The 18,221-nt window shown below is 29.8% G+C and overlaps 1 protein-coding gene across 12 annotated transcripts in view; it reads left to right on the top strand.

Moving 5' to 3' along the window:
• Positions 1-18,221, top strand: part of mmd (disintegrin and metalloproteinase domain-containing protein mind-meld) — a 641,110-nt gene that overhangs the window by 614,874 nt on the left and 8,015 nt on the right. For 3 of the 12 annotated variants that reach the window (XM_088196874.1, XM_088196872.1, XM_088196876.1), the window contains 10 exons: positions 1,894-2,227; positions 5,304-5,471; positions 5,661-5,965; positions 6,284-6,403; positions 6,654-6,831; positions 6,903-7,080; positions 13,367-13,505; positions 15,842-16,009; positions 17,044-17,118; positions 18,104-18,171. In XM_088196874.1, the coding sequence (XP_088053000.1) occupies positions 1,894-2,227; positions 5,304-5,471; positions 5,661-5,965; positions 6,284-6,403; positions 6,654-6,831; positions 6,903-7,080; positions 13,367-13,505; positions 15,842-16,009; positions 17,044-17,118; positions 18,104-18,171 (1,733 nt within the window). Of the gene's footprint in view, positions 1-1,893; positions 2,228-5,303; positions 5,472-5,660; positions 5,966-6,283; positions 6,404-6,653; positions 6,832-6,902; positions 7,109-7,238; positions 7,840-13,366; positions 13,506-15,841; positions 16,010-17,043; positions 17,119-18,103; positions 18,172-18,221 lie in introns of those variants that run through there. The other 9 variants (XM_088196880.1, XM_088196882.1, XM_088196879.1 and 6 more) reach the window with 5 other exon arrangements.

Raw genomic sequence — 18,221 nt, 5'->3', positions numbered from 1 at the left:
TTGGTGTGATAGGTAATTATTATAAAAAAAATTGGACCTTGTTTTCTCAGATGATTTAACTCGGTTATTCTTGAGTTATTTGAGTGGTCCTAACTTATGGCGGTCGATTGTCGAAAGAATATTTCAGCTCTTGTGTCTCTTTTTTTATGCTATTCATTATTATATAAATACAGCAGTTTTCTTCGGTATGCAGATGATTCAAAATTGTTCAGATGTATTCGAACTATTGCGAATTCTTTTTTTCTACAGTATATTCCTATCATTACGATGGAAACATTTTGGAATCTTAAAATCTCTTTTAAAAGCAAGTTGATGTGATTTTTACACATCAACGACGTCTGCGAATATTTTTAGACGCGTTTTACTATTAATTTGCAGCGTTCACTAATCATAATCTTGTATAATTAAAATCCTTGAATAACCAAATAATCTTTCTTTAATTAAAAATTAATATTAAAAATTGCAGATAGCTTTATATGAAAATATTTGGTACTCATCCGTTTTTGTATTTCAGCGTTTTTCTTTTATGAGCATTGGGAAACCTGAGATATATTTTGTAATTCTACTTCGCTAAGCATTTCTTCAAACTACTAAAGGATTCTGTTTGACAATTAAATTATTTTCGAGGATTGAATTCCAGAACGTCTTTGAGAATCATGATTGCATCCTTTTCTGATGCTCGTTAGAGCCAAGAGGCTTGCGCTAGCCAACTCGCATATGGTAGTCGCCATCCGGTTCCTTTAAATACTGGCTTTTTTTTACTTTTGTATTTTAATTATACAGTGTATTGTTTTTTACTATCGTGATGTATTTAGGTAACATATTACTTTAAATTAAAATCAATCGAGTAAAATAAATATATTTCAGCTTGCTTCAACATATCTTGAATCAATAAAAAAAATAGATTTGATCGAATTTAATATTAAAAAAATACTTTAAATCGTTCAGAAATTTATAAATTTATGTGCAATATTTTGGAATGAAAGATTTTTCATCACGTTTTTGGTAGTAGATAAAAGTTTGGTATATAATTTTTATATTTAGTTCAAATTAAATTAAGAGCATCGTAATATACCAGATTGCCCCAATGCGTAACCATGGTCAGAAAACAATACAAAAAATATTTTAGAAGTAAGAAAAAAAATAGACATTTTTTTTAATATACGAACCAAAATATGCAATGCCAGAAAATTAAGGATCTGGATGGCGACAGTCAAGTCTGCTAGTGCGAACGTACTGGCGCTCTAACGGGCATCAAAATCGTAATTTTCAAACACGATCTAGAACCTAAAACTGGAATTTCTTGTGAAGATTTTTATTTTTAACAGCACCTTTTAATAGTTTAACAAACTGATTAACGACATATAACTTTTTCGAAAGCGAATCGTATTCTAACGTTTCTAAAAGGAATACAAAAACGCTTAATAAGCAAATATTTTCTTATAAATGTATCACACTTTTTCAAATAAGAGAAAGTATTTAGTTATTCAAGAATTGCAAATTATAGATTCTCATTTAAGAATGCTGCAAACTAAAGTCATAGAAGGCACGAAAATATATATATATTATATAAATGCAATATAATATATCTCACCAAGATATAAATATTGATATCAATAAGCTATTAAAGATCAAAAATAAAATTAAACTGATTATAATAACATGATCTGAATTCATTACGTTCATTGACGGACCAACCGCTTTGTTTGAACGGTGGATGCCGACTATCTGAACCTATAAAAATACAAAAAAAACTACAGAGTGCAAATTTATATTAATTTTAAAAATGACTGTCGCAAGTACAATACCAACTACATAAGACAGTGCCATTACTCAAAGCAGTAACTTAATAAAAGTAGTAAATACTAATAATTGTTGTCTTCGCTGTTTTAGAGGAGAATCTTTCCAAGGCGGTGAGGCTGGAATGGCTGTCCCGGAAACGGTCTGCACTGCCAAATCAGTGGGAATCAGTGTTGACATCAACACATACGAGCCTCACCTGCTGGCAGGGACTATGGCCCACATGATCGGCCACAACATCGGCATGGGCCACGACGATGGCCGCGAAGAGTGCGTTTGCCGCGACTGGCACGGTTGCATCATGGCACAGACCATCGTCGGTCTGGAGAACGTGCAACCATACAAGTTTTCAGAGTGCAGCAAGAATGACTATGTGGACTCGCTGAGGATAGGTCACGGAATATGCCTGTTAAATAAACCAAACGAGGTAAGATATCGTTAAGTATATGTATGTAGTTATTTAATACTAGTTTTTAGCATTTCATCGAACTTCCAAAGCACTGTTGATGCGTTGTATTTAATAATCTCGACCACTAAGTGCTAAAAAAAATATTAAAAACGCAGTATTGTTGCCAAAAACAATGCTTATTCAACGACAGACTCCCTGAAAGACCAAAATCTAAACAAAACAACTAAGAATTGTTTTTAATAACTTATGCCTTTGTATTTAGTATTATTATGAGAATAGTTGTTAGTAGTTATGATAAGTGCTAATAATATATTAATTTTGTATATTTTAATTTGTTAGTAAATTACCTTTTGTTAAGTTGTTTTAGGCAAACGGTAATAAAATACTAGATATCAGGAAGTAGACCCAAACCAGTTAACTAAAATAACATCTGAAAATAGATACGATTCTCTTCTCATACTATTCCTTCATGTTGCAATTAACGTTGAACTTCGGTCGCAAATAAATAATCTTAGCAATTAATTGTTAATTGCCTTGTTAAGTTATCTCAATGCGGCTTTTAATAATAAGATCCGTGTTGATTATAAAGCCTACTCTACTTGATCTATAAACGGCTATATTATCCCTGTTATCAGCATACACCAATATTTGCACTGATTGATTAATACACTACCTTAAAAACATCTGAAACTTAACAAACATCAAATCTTTCGATCCATCACACTTGAGCATTAGACAGTGCAATTGCTGAATATCATACAGCCACAAACATTCTATTCGTCTACCATATCTTACGTATATACAGAGACAGATCGATAATAAATTACGGTCGCGGTAAAAGCCATATCATATTCCATAAGCTATATACAAACATCAGTAGTGTTTTGAAAAATACCCACCCTCATTTTCAGAAAATGGTAGAGTAGACGCCTATTCGTTTTCAGCCCAAAGTAACTAAGTTCGTTTCCAAACCGCTTGGGATTACTTTTAATGGATTACATACCTCGCATTACGGGACATAAACAGTATATACAAGTAAAATAAGAAGGAAAAAATGTATATGTATACAAAAATAAAGTCTCGCGAAAGAGGGAAGAACTGGTTCGAGATACGTTTCAGTATTTGTCTACCCTTGCGTTATCCTCGACCCGATGAAAATTTAATGTCGAACGAAATCGTTTTTTTTTCTATCGATCGTATTCTTCTTACATAAAAGCCAGTAATGTACAACAAACTCTTGTTTACTGGAAACATATTTAAGAAGCAAATTTAATATTTACTCAATTCTTTGAAGCTTATCATTTATATAAAATTAAAAATACACACATAAAATAATAATTATAATTCAAGCTAAATTCTTCCCCTCTTCAATTTAAAGTCAATATTCATAATAATCCATTAAAATTTTTAAAGTTCGTGTTTTTCTTGTTTTATAAGATACATTACGTCCCCATTTTTATAAAAAATACATAATCTGTGACTAAAAATATTTATATCTAATTAGCAGTAAATTTATTTGGATAATATTTAATAAATTAACTTGGATAAAATTTACAGTTTTCGTATAGTTTTTTAGTGTACTAAAAGGCACCGTGCACTGTTTTTCTGTTACTGTCGAGCTCTAGTTTTTCGCATCGAAACACGCTCATGCGTTACTTTTTGAATCCTAATATTTTAAAAAGCATGCGTAAATTTTTACACAAGCTTTCCATGTATAAAATTTATTCATCATGACTCTGTAAATCTTGGGGCATCATCACCGTGTCACAATAGTAGGCTACTTACTTTTAACAAAATAAAACTATGTTTTTGAATATTATTGCTTGTTCGCTCGACAACTATTTTAAATGACGAAACATATAGATCATACAAAAATATTCAAACAAAGTACAACGCATAAACGTCGCTCATACTATTAATATTTACTTTTATGATGTAAATGCTAAGTAAAATAATGTTCGTGAAAAAAATGGTGATCATAAGCGATACATTTTTGGATCATCCATAGTATTTAATTTATAAAATAAACTCTTCAGAAGAGAAATATGACACAGTTTTTATACATAATAATTTGCGAATATAGTAGTGGATTAGTAATGAGACACAGTGCAGCCGCTGCAGAATATTTATTGTACATCAGTGTACGCCACAGCTTCCAATTTTTACCCACATAATTTCCCGCGTCACAAGAAGAAAGTCGTATACGTCACACGAAAATACGTTTGTATGTTGTTTTTGCTTCTATCTGCGCTACAATAACTGCAGCGTATCGAGATTCTTTGGCGAGTTTAGCAGAGGTCGATAACCATGTTACACGTATGATATATATTATTTAAAAATTGCAAAAATTAATAAAATATATTTTTTATATAGTGATACAAATTACATACATTTATTAAATATAAATTTAGATACATAGAAAATATACATGTTTTAAAATACAATTAATAACACTTTAAAAAAATATTAATAAAATCACGGTTAAGTTAGAAGTGAAAACACTCATTTTTTAAGTCATATATTTATGAAAATCTAGAAAAAAATAATAAACATACAATTGAAGCATTTTGGTCGTGGGTAGTAGCTTCGTTGTTTTCAGTTGCATAAGTTGGTGATTTTTACATCAAACTGTACAAAGTGACCCTTATGAATATCTCCTTCTGGAAGGCGTCTATGCTTATCCTTGAGGTGATTGCTCGAAGGTCGAAGGAGTGACGTTCACTATTTTAAAAAATTACAAGTTGAAATAATTACAAATATTTCATCAGTTACAGTATTTTTTATGTCATGACGGCACAACAAAGTAAATATCCCTGCCCCAGCGAAGTTGACAGCGCGCTACAGAGCTTCAGATAAATGCGACGGTTTACTCTTAATGGAATTTTCCAATACTAAATTGCTGGGAGGGAAGTACCTTAGAGTTACGCGGTGCACTATGGTTTTAGCGACGCAACGAAAATAATTTTCTGATCGGCTCCGTAAAAAAATTATAAATATGTAATAAGTCTTTTTCATTGGCTCACCTGTGTCTTTTTAATTCACCTTTTATTATATAACTGATTTACCATAGCGTTTTTTTAATTCGTGTTTTTAGCTTGAAGTAAGAAGATCGTGCGGTAATAGCATAGTTGAAGAAGGTGAAGACTGTGATTGTGGCACAATCGATGAGTGCCACGAAAAAGACCCCTGCTGCGACCCTATCACTTGCAAACTTAAAAAAGAAGCACAGTGCGCATCGGGAGCGTGCTGTGATAGTTGTCAAGTAAGTATATTACTTAAAAAATCAAAAACCACATCATCAACTAATGCATTTATTATTATTATTTGGTGTATTTAATATTCTTGTCATATTCTTCTACGATACTAAAAAAGTCTCCTTATTCTTGGGTTCCCTATAATATAATTTAATTAATTTTCACTCATTCACATCAATTTTACTTCCTAATTTCAGTTGAAATCAAGAGGGGTCGTCTGTAGAGATGCAGGCAACGAATGTGACCTTCCAGAGAGATGTACTGGCGAGAGTGGGGCGTGTCCACCAGACGTCCACAAAAAGAATGGTCAACCTTGCGGCGCCAATACTGGATATTGCTTTGGAGGCGTTTGTCCCACGGTCAACATCCAATGTGAACAGATTTGGGGATATGGTGCTACTTCCGCTGACAAACAATGCTTCGAACAGTTCAACAGCAAAGGATCCATGAACGGACATTGCGGAGTCGACTCTGCGAACCACTATCTAAAATGCGACTCAGAGTCAGTGTTTGCCGTAAAACTGCTTCCCATGCACGACAAGATATCTCGTACAACTTGAGCTTTCACCTTGCTCTATCTTGTGCCAATATTCCTGATGCCGAGCATTTGGATGTATCTTATAAAATTAACCGCTTTGCAGACCACAAAGTTTTATAAAAACATGTTTTAGTTAATTAGTAAATGTTCGTTTTTATTAGCCTTTAACAACCCATTGAGTTAATTTTATCGCTGTTTCCGAGAATTTCAATTCGTGTGTGGGAAGTTGTTTAAATAAAAAAGTAAAACTCTTAAAATGCCTTTAATGTGAATTTTTTTTAGAAATGTCAAGTGTGGATCCTTACAGTGTCAGCTAGGAAACAGATATCCGACCATCTCTGGCATGGACGATTATTTCACGAGAACCGTTATATCGATGAAAGGCGTCGAGTTTGAGTGCAAGTGAGTATATTATATTATAATGCTAACGATTTTCAGATTTTCGGACAGAGTGAGTGGATTTCGATAAACGAAGATGTGAAGTTGAGTGATTTTTTACGATGTTTATTTTGGCAATGATCTATTTTTTAAAGGCGCGCGTGCATATTTATTGGATATCCTTAGGGGTGATCAGCCATAATGCATTAGTGTTCATAAATAAACATATTGTATGTTTTGTAGCACGTTTCATTTTATTAATTTTTAATTACAGGTCGACTAGTGGTGCCGCCGGTCAAGCAGAGATTCCAGATCATGGTCTAGTCAGAGATGGAACTCCCTGTGGCGACAACTTAGTTTGCGTGAACCAATCTTGCGCCAGTATCTACCCCTACATTGATCAAAGCAAATGTCCTAGCAATCACAACAACTTAGAGTGTTCAGGACATGGGGTGAATGTTGCCATAACTAAGCATCGGGATGTGCTATGAAGTCTTAGACTAACCCAGTTTGTGTGTTTAAGGTTTGTTCGAATGTGAACCGATGTCATTGCGACAACGGTTGGGGTGGGCCAGACTGTTCGATAGTCCAAGAAATAACACCTGCCCCACCGACCCACTGGGATCCTGTAACTCCTGGTGCAGAAAAAGCCAAGCCAAGCGACCCAGACATGAAAATGGAAAAAAAGGAAACACCCTACGGTTAGTTGAATAAACTCTGGAACAAACGGTACAAATATCAATATAATAATTCAATATTATTCGAATACATACTATATTAAAAATATTTATAAAAAATAATAACAAAAATTAAAATCTATTTATATTAGATTAATAACATGTTTTATCTTGCTTTTTAGGCAAATGTTTCAAATCTTGTCTAGATTTAAAGTATAATAAATGGAAACGTCTGCTAGCCTCGTTGTTTGGTAAGGCCTTGTGGGGCGAGGATTCAAGATTCTGCAGAAAATTACATATAACATTTGCCGTTAAAGAAGCAATAAATAAAATTAAATGCAAACTAGTACTTAAATGTAGACCTGAGGATTAATATCAATAATCACTAATTAAACATTCGTAGTTAATAGATTTTAAAAATATATATACATATAACCTGATAATTATAATTAAATCAAAATGCTTTATCAGTAGAATAATAATCATATATATCGCGTATAATCATTGTATTCAAGCTTTCAGTTACATAATATAATTTAACAGAATATGTCTATAATACACTATCGTTAAGAAAATTTGAGATTTAGGAATCTTCTGAAAGGAAAACTTTTCCTTGGTATCCCGTGTGTTTTTTTAAAATAAGTGCATCATAGTTTAGAATGCCAATTAAAGGTTTTGAGTGCGTGCAAACTTATTCTTCAACTTCTGAGTGTATCAATATTATGGTATATAACCAAATGTAGTATCCATTGTAGAACTTTAAAATAAAGTGTGAGCATATGATATTTTTTTTTATTTAAATGTCTACAAAAAAACTTCCACACAGGTTTCATCACTGAACTGCTGTGAACTGACCACTGATACAAAAATATATATACTGATTTTTTTTATTTTTCAAAATTGGCAAAACTTCCTAGCTCAAATTTTCTGCGTGGTGTAAAAATACACATTACAAACTTCATACACACAAACCTACATATAGCTGCATTGTAGTCATTTTAGTACAACAAATTAATTAGAAAATCATTATATTTTATATCTTAAATTATTTTATCATTCAATATTATAGAAAATCTTGTTTTTTTCCTATATTTAAATATTTAAAAAAATATAATAATTTATACTCAATAGCTCATTTCATCAAGTTATGTATAATTTTAAATTGAAATAATTAAATTAAAAAATATATATCATTAAATTTAAATAAAACACAATGATTTGCGTAGAATTTAAAATGCACAATCACACATATATACACTGATGCAATTTACATATATTTTTTTCCAAAAAATGTTATATTTATTTTTAAACATAATAACTCAAATTACACTGATACTCTTAGACAGTTTACACTGATACTTATAGACAGTAGTATTTTGTCGACTTAGTTCCATTCTATGATAAGTAATTTTGTTCAAAATTGTATATAATTTCATAATAGAATTCCTTGTATGTTGAAATAACTGTTATGTTATTCTGAATCATGTTATTAAAATATGCAATATTATTTGGGATTAAGGTTATTAGGATACAAGGAATCTGAATGTAAATTAAAATAAATTTTGAAACATTGTAACATATGTGGAACTAGAACTAAGTTCACAATAAAATCAATATGAATAATATGCATACAATTGAATTAAGTCCAAATTGAAATATTTAAAAAAAATAAAATAAAAAAAATTTTGACTTAAATCTACTTTATTGTAGTTATATATAATAACAGATGACTAACTTTTTGAAAAAAGTTTGGCAATTAAATTTTATACAAAAACACGCAATCCCATTTTTCAAAATTATCCTTTTAAAAATTATAAAAGCTAGTCATCATCTTTGATTTAATTTTTAAAAATCTTACCAGCTTATTTGACATTGATATTTTAGCCGCTTTAAATTTAAATAATAAATATAATTTTACAATTGGCATATTAATAAAAACACAAAATTTTGATGAAAGACTTGAAAAAAAATAGAGCCCAAGCTTAGCAGCTGGGATGTTTTTTGAGTCTATCGCCGAACAACGGTCTATGTTGCCATAGAAAAAATAATCGAAACACATCATCTATTGCACATAGAGCAGCACAAGTCGTTGTTCGTCAATTCAAGATTAAACGATTTAACCCGTATGCTGTGCGACATTGATTCTTCAATCAAAATTTCTAAGACGTCATAATGTAATTCAATGTCAAAAACGATTTTGCGGGTTGAGTCTGCGATTTCAAATTTCAGGCAACGACAGCAGTAACAAGCTGAGCACGGTCACCATGGTATTCATACTGGTAGCCGTGGTTAAAGGTGTCTTCATATGTTTCGCACTAATGGCAGTTTGCTACAGGTACTGTAGGCGCTCCACACGGAAACGGCCCTGTTCAACTTCCCACTCACGGGGCTCCACGATCAAAAAAATTAAAACTTGCCTGGATGGTGTCAGTGAGCCGCAGCGGCCCTATTTTGTGTGCATTTGGCTGATCTATAAACAATATTTAAAAAAATGTATCTATCACGATTGCAACTGTCGGCGATTGGGAACGATACAGTCATAGTCGTTTTTGGTGTTTTGTTCTATTTTCATTTTAACTTTTCTTTTCCTTTTTTAATGTGGTCGCTTCTGTTTTTCAATTATTCATATCGTTTATCCTCAGGCACAAAATCTATGGATGTATTTAGATATGCGATTTTTTTTATTTGCTACTTCATATAATCATAGTGATAAATGTTACAGTATTTTAAAGACTACACATGTGTCCAGTATTTTAAAATTCAGTAATCCAAGCAAAGAAACTTTAGAAATCATCAGAACTACTTAATATTAAAATACATGACACTAAATGTACACTTCCCTAACTTGTTTGTATGTTTCTTATTGCTCGACTAAGATTTGTATAATATATTTTTATTTTCAATAGCATTCATTTCAGAAAGCTAGAAACATATTTAGAGATGATTTGATTCCTGCAAAAAATGTTAAAAGCTATGAGTTCAAGGCAAACTCAACCAGGTGTAAATATTTTATTTTATTAAAATAGTATTCCTCAAACCTAAAAGAGTAAAAAGTTGATTTTAGAATATATCTCCAAATCCCTAATAAATATAATTCAGAAAAGTAAATCGTATTACATAATTTACCATACTCCAACCATTAGACAAATTTAGTTTGTAGTCGATTATTTAGAAACATACATATGTTGAGTTCGTCCTTATGAGTTAATTAAATGTGAATAAAAAGTTTTAATTTTAAATATACAGGAGTGTTTGCATTTTTGAGTATATAATAATATTTCTACATTATAAATGTCAGTAATTTTAAATCACCTATATATAAAAAATTATGTATATTGCAATTATATAGAACTGTTTTGTTATTTTTAAGTATATCTTGAATTTTTTGCGGAAAATTTCTATATTTTACTTTGGAAACTTACAAGGTATCATTATCTAATGGCATGCATTTATTTGGTCAGTAATTTTAATTTGAACTAATTTTCATATTGACCGAATTTTTTAGGTTTGTTAAAAATATTTATTATTAATATGCAGTACTAAAGTGATACTTTTAAGTATATATTATTTTTTTCTAAAAACAAATCCTTTTCATTATACCACTCATAATGACATTTTCCCAATTAATTATATTCAAAGAATAGTTAGCTGTAAATAAACAGTATTGTATTTGCATTTTAGTATATATTGTACTACACTGTCTATTTTTAATTATAAAAAATATAATTTTTAAGATAAAAAAAAATCTACCCTTATAGGTTATATATATTAAGTCAATCATTTTGTTTTTAACTAGTTGTCCCAATAGCCTAATTTTTCTTAAATAAACAGTATTGTATTTAATTTTTTTAGTACATATTGAAATATTTAGATACCTCTCTATTTTTTTGATAAAAATTGTAATTATGTAAAAATAGCTTCTGCGTTATAACTTGGAAGGCAACTACTGGTAATATTATTCAATGGAATATATTTATGAAATCTGTAATTTTATTTTGACCTTATTAGATCACTAATATTAAAAAGTGTATAGTATAAATTTGCAGTATTTTGTATATTTGAGCATATATTGAAATATCAAGATACGCTCTCAATTTTTCATTGTAAAAAATTGTAATTTTCAATAAATAAAAACCCTGCATTCTACTTTAGAAATTATGCAATTCCCTATATTAATTATATCAGTAATTATATTTTAACCTAATTATCGCATTGGACTGATTTTTTAGATCTCTTATACTAAAAATAGTAGTGTAAATATACGATGCGGTTATTAAATTTTTTTTATACATTATATATTGAAATATTTTAATACACTGTCTATTTTTCTAAATTAAAATTGTAATGATTAAAAAAAATTAGCTACTATTAATCACTAGCTTATATTTATTAATGTTTGTTTTAACGACGTTATTTTTTTATTCTAATAATATAAAAGTGTTTTATAAATATGCAGTACATTATTTGTATTTTTAGTATATATTAAAATATTAAAACACTAAATTTCTTATCGCCTATATTTAAAAAAGTTTGATATACCTAGATAGAAAATATTGTTTAGTGGCGTATCTAACTTAAATAAAGGGTCAGTTTTTATATTATTTTTAATGTATATTAAATATTAAGTAATTATTAAAAAGTTTGTTTTGTTTAAAATGGTTAATTTTTTATTAACAGAATTTTTGTATAAGATATTTGAATATTAGATCATAAAATATATTTATTTAAGAAATAATCGCTCTAATAGTATAGTGAAATATAAGTATATATATAATAATAAAATTAATTAATTTTTCTATAGTTTTAACACTAAGTTAATAACCGTAATACAGCGAAATCGGTTTGTGACGAATACCGAAATAATGAAATTCATAGTATAACGAATCTTCAATTTGTCCCCTCAAAACTTTCATACAATATGTTTCTATTGTAACGAAGACTGATCTCAGTATAACGAAATATTTTGATCCAAATGTAAAAATGGCGTTACAACGTAACACAATATTTCTCTGAATTTATTCAAAATTTACATTCAAGGTGTTTTGCATACCCTCAAACTTTTTTAACATATTTTATTGTGTTATTTTGATTATGTAGTAATATGATAATTAAAAATAAAATAATATTATATCATCTTTCTTACGTTCATTATAACGAAATTTTTTCTTCGGTCCCGTGAGCTTCGTTATATCGAGATTTCACGGGACATTTACCTATATAGCCTTTAAGTCTTAGTTACTCGCAAGTTAATATCATCGCAGTAATATTACTACCAAAATAAAAGCTTAAAGTAATTAATCAATACAGAGAAAAAATAGTTTAGTATGTATAATCGCAGACCTTAAAATTATGTATTAAATCATATTTTTAAAACTCACAAGATTTATCTGTAGCACCATATAAAAATGTTAAAAAAAAGCTTTTTAAAAAATATGTTTAAAAAAAATCTGTATGAATAATTGCATGATTTGTACGTGAATTTAATTTTTTATTTATTTTATTTTATCCCTCACTTTTTAAATCGCATATCCAAATGTGTCTGTGATTTTGCGGCATCGTATATGTTGTTTTTTTATTTTACTTTATTTTTATAAAATGAGTGTTTTTATGTTTTATTATTGACGTCTACTATCTGTACGTATCTATCACTTCTTCATGTGTGCCTGTGTATATTTATCGCTTATGATTTTTGTAGTTTTTAATTATTGAATCATTATTAAAAAAGAGGAAAGTTAGCGGATTTTTGTTTAGAGTTATCGCTATTGATGTTGTGGCATCGTGATATTGTAATTGCTGTATTGTTATGATATGATGATGATGACAATGTGATTTTATTTTTGTTTTTGTCATTCTATTAATTGTTTTTGTCGGTATGTATCATATTTATTTTATATTTTCATTGTATATCGATTGTCTATGGGTGCGGAGAGTTTCCTAAGTTATTTACCAACCTGATTTCTAAAAAATAAAAAATGCCTTAAAAGCTCTAAACGAAAATCCGTACACTTGAGTATCCACTGTAAATGTCTTCTGTTACAGGTGTATTTGTAAAAAATGTAATTTTATTTATTTTGTTTTTTAACGTCATTTTTTTGTTGGGAGTTTTTTTTGTTCTGAAAGAGGGCCTCATTTAGATTTCTTTTTACAGATGAACGTCGAACATTTTGCTGAAAGGGTCTCACTCATTTTTTGTATTCATCTTTTGTAAACTAACGTGTCTTTCAATTTTCGGTGTCTGACCAAGTCCTTTTTTTCTTTTTTTCCCGAATCGGATCGGCCCTGTCTTCTCTCCCCCGTCGGCGACGGATAGAAAACTATCATGGCTCAAACACGGTGTTTCTAGTGGGGATGCTCATGTCCGTGGTAGGGGGTGTTTTCATAACATTTGCTCTGATGGCTCTCTGCTACAGGTCAGTCGTAGTACACAAAAACTTCTCCCTGTGCCTAAGGTTAGTGAGCAGAAAACAAACCGAAGGTAGTTTTCACACAATCTTAATTGTTGTCCCTCCTTATTGGTTTTCGTTCTGGTTTTTATCATTTTTTTTTATTTATTTATTTTATTTATTAAAACAATATTTTATATATAATCAATAGATTCACATAGAATTTAAAATCAAACAAGTAGACGTGTTAGTAAATTTTAATTTGAAATACAGTGTATGCTCCTTGGATTGATGGACTTTTTTATATATTTTTCGATTCAATGTTTATTATTAATAATTTTAAGTAAATCCCCAGAACCATTAAAGTTTTATACATATTTATCTTTCATTCCAAAACATATATTTTATGTATAGCATTTTTATTTATTTGCAATTTAACGATTGAACATTACTCATGATATTTTTTCTTATTTTTATAATGATCCAAAATAGAGCAAAAACTGGTTTTTAAGTTCTTTGTGCATACACAAATGTCTGATTTCTTACGATTTTAATATGAATATCAATATAAATAATAACCTGTATTAATTTATATTAAAATAAACGGCTTAAGTTTGAAATGAAATACAGTCTCTTAGTATAATGTTTTAGATCCATTATTATTTATTATACATAGCAAAAAAGGTATGTGACTTTTGGTGTAAATTCTATGATTCTTGAGAGATAAAAATCATGCCTAATATAATTCCTAAAATGTATATTTTTAAAATTTCTTTAAATTTGGATAAACAATGGATTGAAAAATATGTAAAATGAAAAATTCTATAGTTTTTTGAGTAAATACTGTATATAAATTAAATTTGTAATAAAGCATATTTTTAACCTACTCCACAGTAGGCACATTTTCCGGCGCGCCTATGAATTCCATTGGCGGCGCGCACAGTAGAAAATCATACATTCACAATAAACTTTTTTTATTTCTAATTTATTTTTATAAAATTCAAAAGCTACATAAACAACATTAGCTTCAACCAAATAAACTTTGCTTTGTTGAAAAACAACAAGGGTCCACGGATAAGGTCGTCAACAAATATTTGATGCATAGGGTGACCCTGGTGTCAATGCACCCCAAATATATATATATCTCTGTTTATGTATCGCTTTTTTGTAACACGAATATTATTTTTTTATTTGAAAAAAAATCACGAGGGACACTCTAAAACCTTAAGCAAGAGAATCTAGTCGCTTTCAATGTTTTCTACACTTTTGTTCTTTCTTTCAGCATCGTAAGTATTTATATATTTATTGTATTATACGTATATGTGTATATCTATATATATACATATATATATAAACACGCATCTGTAAGATAAGTGTGTGCATATGCGAGAGCATTTAATTAGAATGTGCATGCGATTAAAAAAAAAAGTAAATGTGACTTTGATGTGATTTTCAGTAAACAAAAATTTGTCTTGATGCATCAACAACGCACTCTGTATAACAGTGCCATATTGATGTTGCTTTTTTTGGTTTCCTTAAACGGATCAAAAATCGACTGACAGCATCTGGGTGACTTAAAGAAAATACTTCAGGATTTGTCTTTTTTAGTCAATGATCAACAATCGTGGTGTCCTACGAAAAAAAATCCTATATAGTGAAATTATTTTTTAAGCAATCAAATTGAAGATTTAGTCATAAATAAAACTGAGGATGCATATTAAAATTGTTTTTTTAATAATCTAAAACAAAATAAAAAATAAATAATATTAAAAAACAGTTTTGAAATGCTGTGCGTGAATGTGTTAAAGTTGGGACGCTCGGTAAGTATAGTGTGTTTCGAAAGTATGTACGTGTGAGTTATTATATTATATTATAATATTAATTTTATATCGGCCGCTAAGTAGCAATGAACATTGCAACTGAGAATAATTCTAAAGCTTTTAAATATCTCACGATAAAATTATTGATAAGTGATCATATTGCAATACCCTCAAAACTAAAATTAATCTTACAACAAATAAAATATATACTATGTAAGAGTTTTTTCAAGCTATTGATATGAAATATTTTTTTGTACATATAATATAAAAAGAGATGACAAAATACTTCCCAGTGTCTAATGTTCATTGCTACTAAGCCGCCAGCCTCTAATTACACCTGTTTAAACGAAACCAAAGCTATTCTTCTTGCATTCTTTTACAATTCCACTATTCAAATCTTTACGAAATAATTCCAATAAATAAAATTTAACGTGGACTGGTATTACCTTTTGCTTTTGATTTCGGTTTGATTTCACATACCGCCACTCTGTTTTTGGTTTCTTTATACTTTCTGGCCAACCCCCAACCGTGTCCCCCGTTTATCTTTTTGTTTCTGTTATTCCGTTTCCTATTTTTAATCAGAAGGAAGAGTTCATCGTTGAAATACGACCCGCCGTACGTTAAGAAGCCGATCCCGAAGACGTTCCCAGGTGGATCAGCCAGTTCGAACCATTCCCAGGAGGACGTCTCTATGGACGGGAACAAGATGATCCAACAACACGTCTTCAACAACATGCCCTCGACGTTCAGGTAGCGTATGAGCGAATAAAAAAAGAAGTAGTAAAAAAGAAAAAATGAGTAGTTGAGACGAATCGGACGAAACGGACCCCTCGGCAGGTAGTTGCAAAACACCAATTAAAAACAAAGTTTTTTGAACACCTTATTTTTTGCATTAGAGTACGCTTATATACGATGAGAGCATAGATTCAATAGGAGAAATGCCGACGAGAGAAACGATATACGCTGAACGTCATGGCACAAAAACGACCTTCACCATCAATTTTTCGCAACACCATTTATCATATTATCAATTATGAATCACAAAAGCACGTCGATCACTTAGGCACTCGGCACTCGTGGAGGCAGTGAAGTAAAATTTTTGAATAAATAAAAAAAATCATGCTGACACAAACCGAAAAATTAAAACAAATAAAAACGCTTTTGTGAGTATTTATTAATATAAATAGCTTTTGCATATATGAAATACAATAGCACGATTTAATCACACAACTTATTTTATTAAAAAATATTATAGTGAATATGTAAAACGGCCTCGGAACACCCTATACTTTGTCGGTGTACGCTTGATGACGTACGCTTGCGAGATCTATGGTTCTCAAACATTGTTTATCTAAATAAAATTATGAAATTATACAGTGTTGATGATCTTATTTTTTAAATATAAAGAAACAATTGTGAAATGTATGATTTTGAACCCCCAAATCCTTGAACGCTGTTGATGCATCTGAGGCTATTTTTCTAATATTATATTATTTTATTTTAAATCAAATAAATATCTATTAAATATCCTCAGAATAACTCTCAACTAGCGTTGCATTTTGTATTTATATTTTTTACCACCCCTCGATGTTTTATGCGTAAAGTTGAATTTGCATTATAAATGTGTAGAATTTTTTTTTACTTTATCACTGGCATTATTTATTGGTTTGGTATAATTTAGAATGGAGAAAATGTCGTATGATTGTTTGCAGATTTGATAAAAAAAAATCCTCCCAACCAAAGTATTAAAATCATATTCATATCATTTATGTTCAATAACGCAGCCGAGGAGATTCACAACGAGTGCTCTTCAGGCCTGGAAATCACATGGCCCCAACAGCTAATTCATCAAGATTTCAGTGCGTATTTGCTTTATTCAATATGGATGGTGAAGGTCGGTCAAATATGGGAAAGGAATCCATTTGATAACCAATAATCACTATATTGGATTGTTATGCAACGCCCCTATAGTCAACTTAGTTGAATAGCAAAAATGCCTATTTATTAAACCACACCGTACGATTCCTTTCATGCATACATATAAACTAATAATTCTGACCCATGTACCAATCATGTATTATTTCCAAACCCATCTCTGACAGACTTTCCTTTAGAGTAAATTATTATTTTTACTTTTAAGTATCATCATAGATCAAAAAAAGCTGTGCCTTGAAAACTATTGTTTAAAAATAGTTATCAATCTGCTTTTACTCAAATATATTTTTTTAAATATGAAGACCTCAAGGCTTTTTTATATTCAGTATAATTTACTGTAATTAAAAATTAAATTATAACCATAAGCCTCAGACATTCAGTGTATAACATAGCATTTTTTATGACTTATCTAAAATTATTCACTAAATTTTTGAAATAAAAATAAGAACCAAAATATTTTTTTTAAATAAAATAAAATTTAAAAAAAAATACAAATTTTATACAAAAAAAAAACAGTATTTTTAACTATCAAAACTTTTAAGAAACATATTGATAATATAATGTTAATCTAAATAAAACGTTTTTTCTTATAGGATTCACATGGGCTTTATTTGTTTTATTTAAATATCAACAAATCAAAAAAATATGTTTTTCTTAAACTTCCTCACAAAGCTCTTTATCACTCTTCTACATTTCTGTCAAATTGTCTACATACATATTTATATGGGGTCTTCATTCAATAACAAAAATAATCCTTTTACAGAAAAGCTTCTATCGGCTTTAGTAGATATATCAGCTTCTCATGACTTCTTTTTATTTGAAAAAATCCTTGGAGTCCAAAAAAAATATTAATTTTAAGAACATTTCGTTATATAGATGAGTTTTTAATAAGTCAATGGTGTGTTGCAGGGATCACAAAATCCAAATGAAACGCTTGGGCGTGGGATCCGGAAGCGAGGAGGACCCAACGCATTCAGGTTGGTATAGTTCTGAGTTTCTGCTTCTTCCCTTTGCTCCAACAATACAA

Source organism: Plectrocnemia conspersa, unplaced genomic scaffold, assembly GCF_051122295.1.
Source record: "Plectrocnemia conspersa isolate PC_06_02 unplaced genomic scaffold, ASM5112229v1 ptg000011l, whole genome shotgun sequence".
NCBI classification, from domain to species: Eukaryota; Metazoa; Arthropoda; class Insecta; order Trichoptera; family Polycentropodidae; genus Plectrocnemia; species Plectrocnemia conspersa.
The sequence above is the reverse complement of the archived record's forward strand: the minus strand, read 5'-3'. Positions and strand labels throughout refer to the sequence as shown.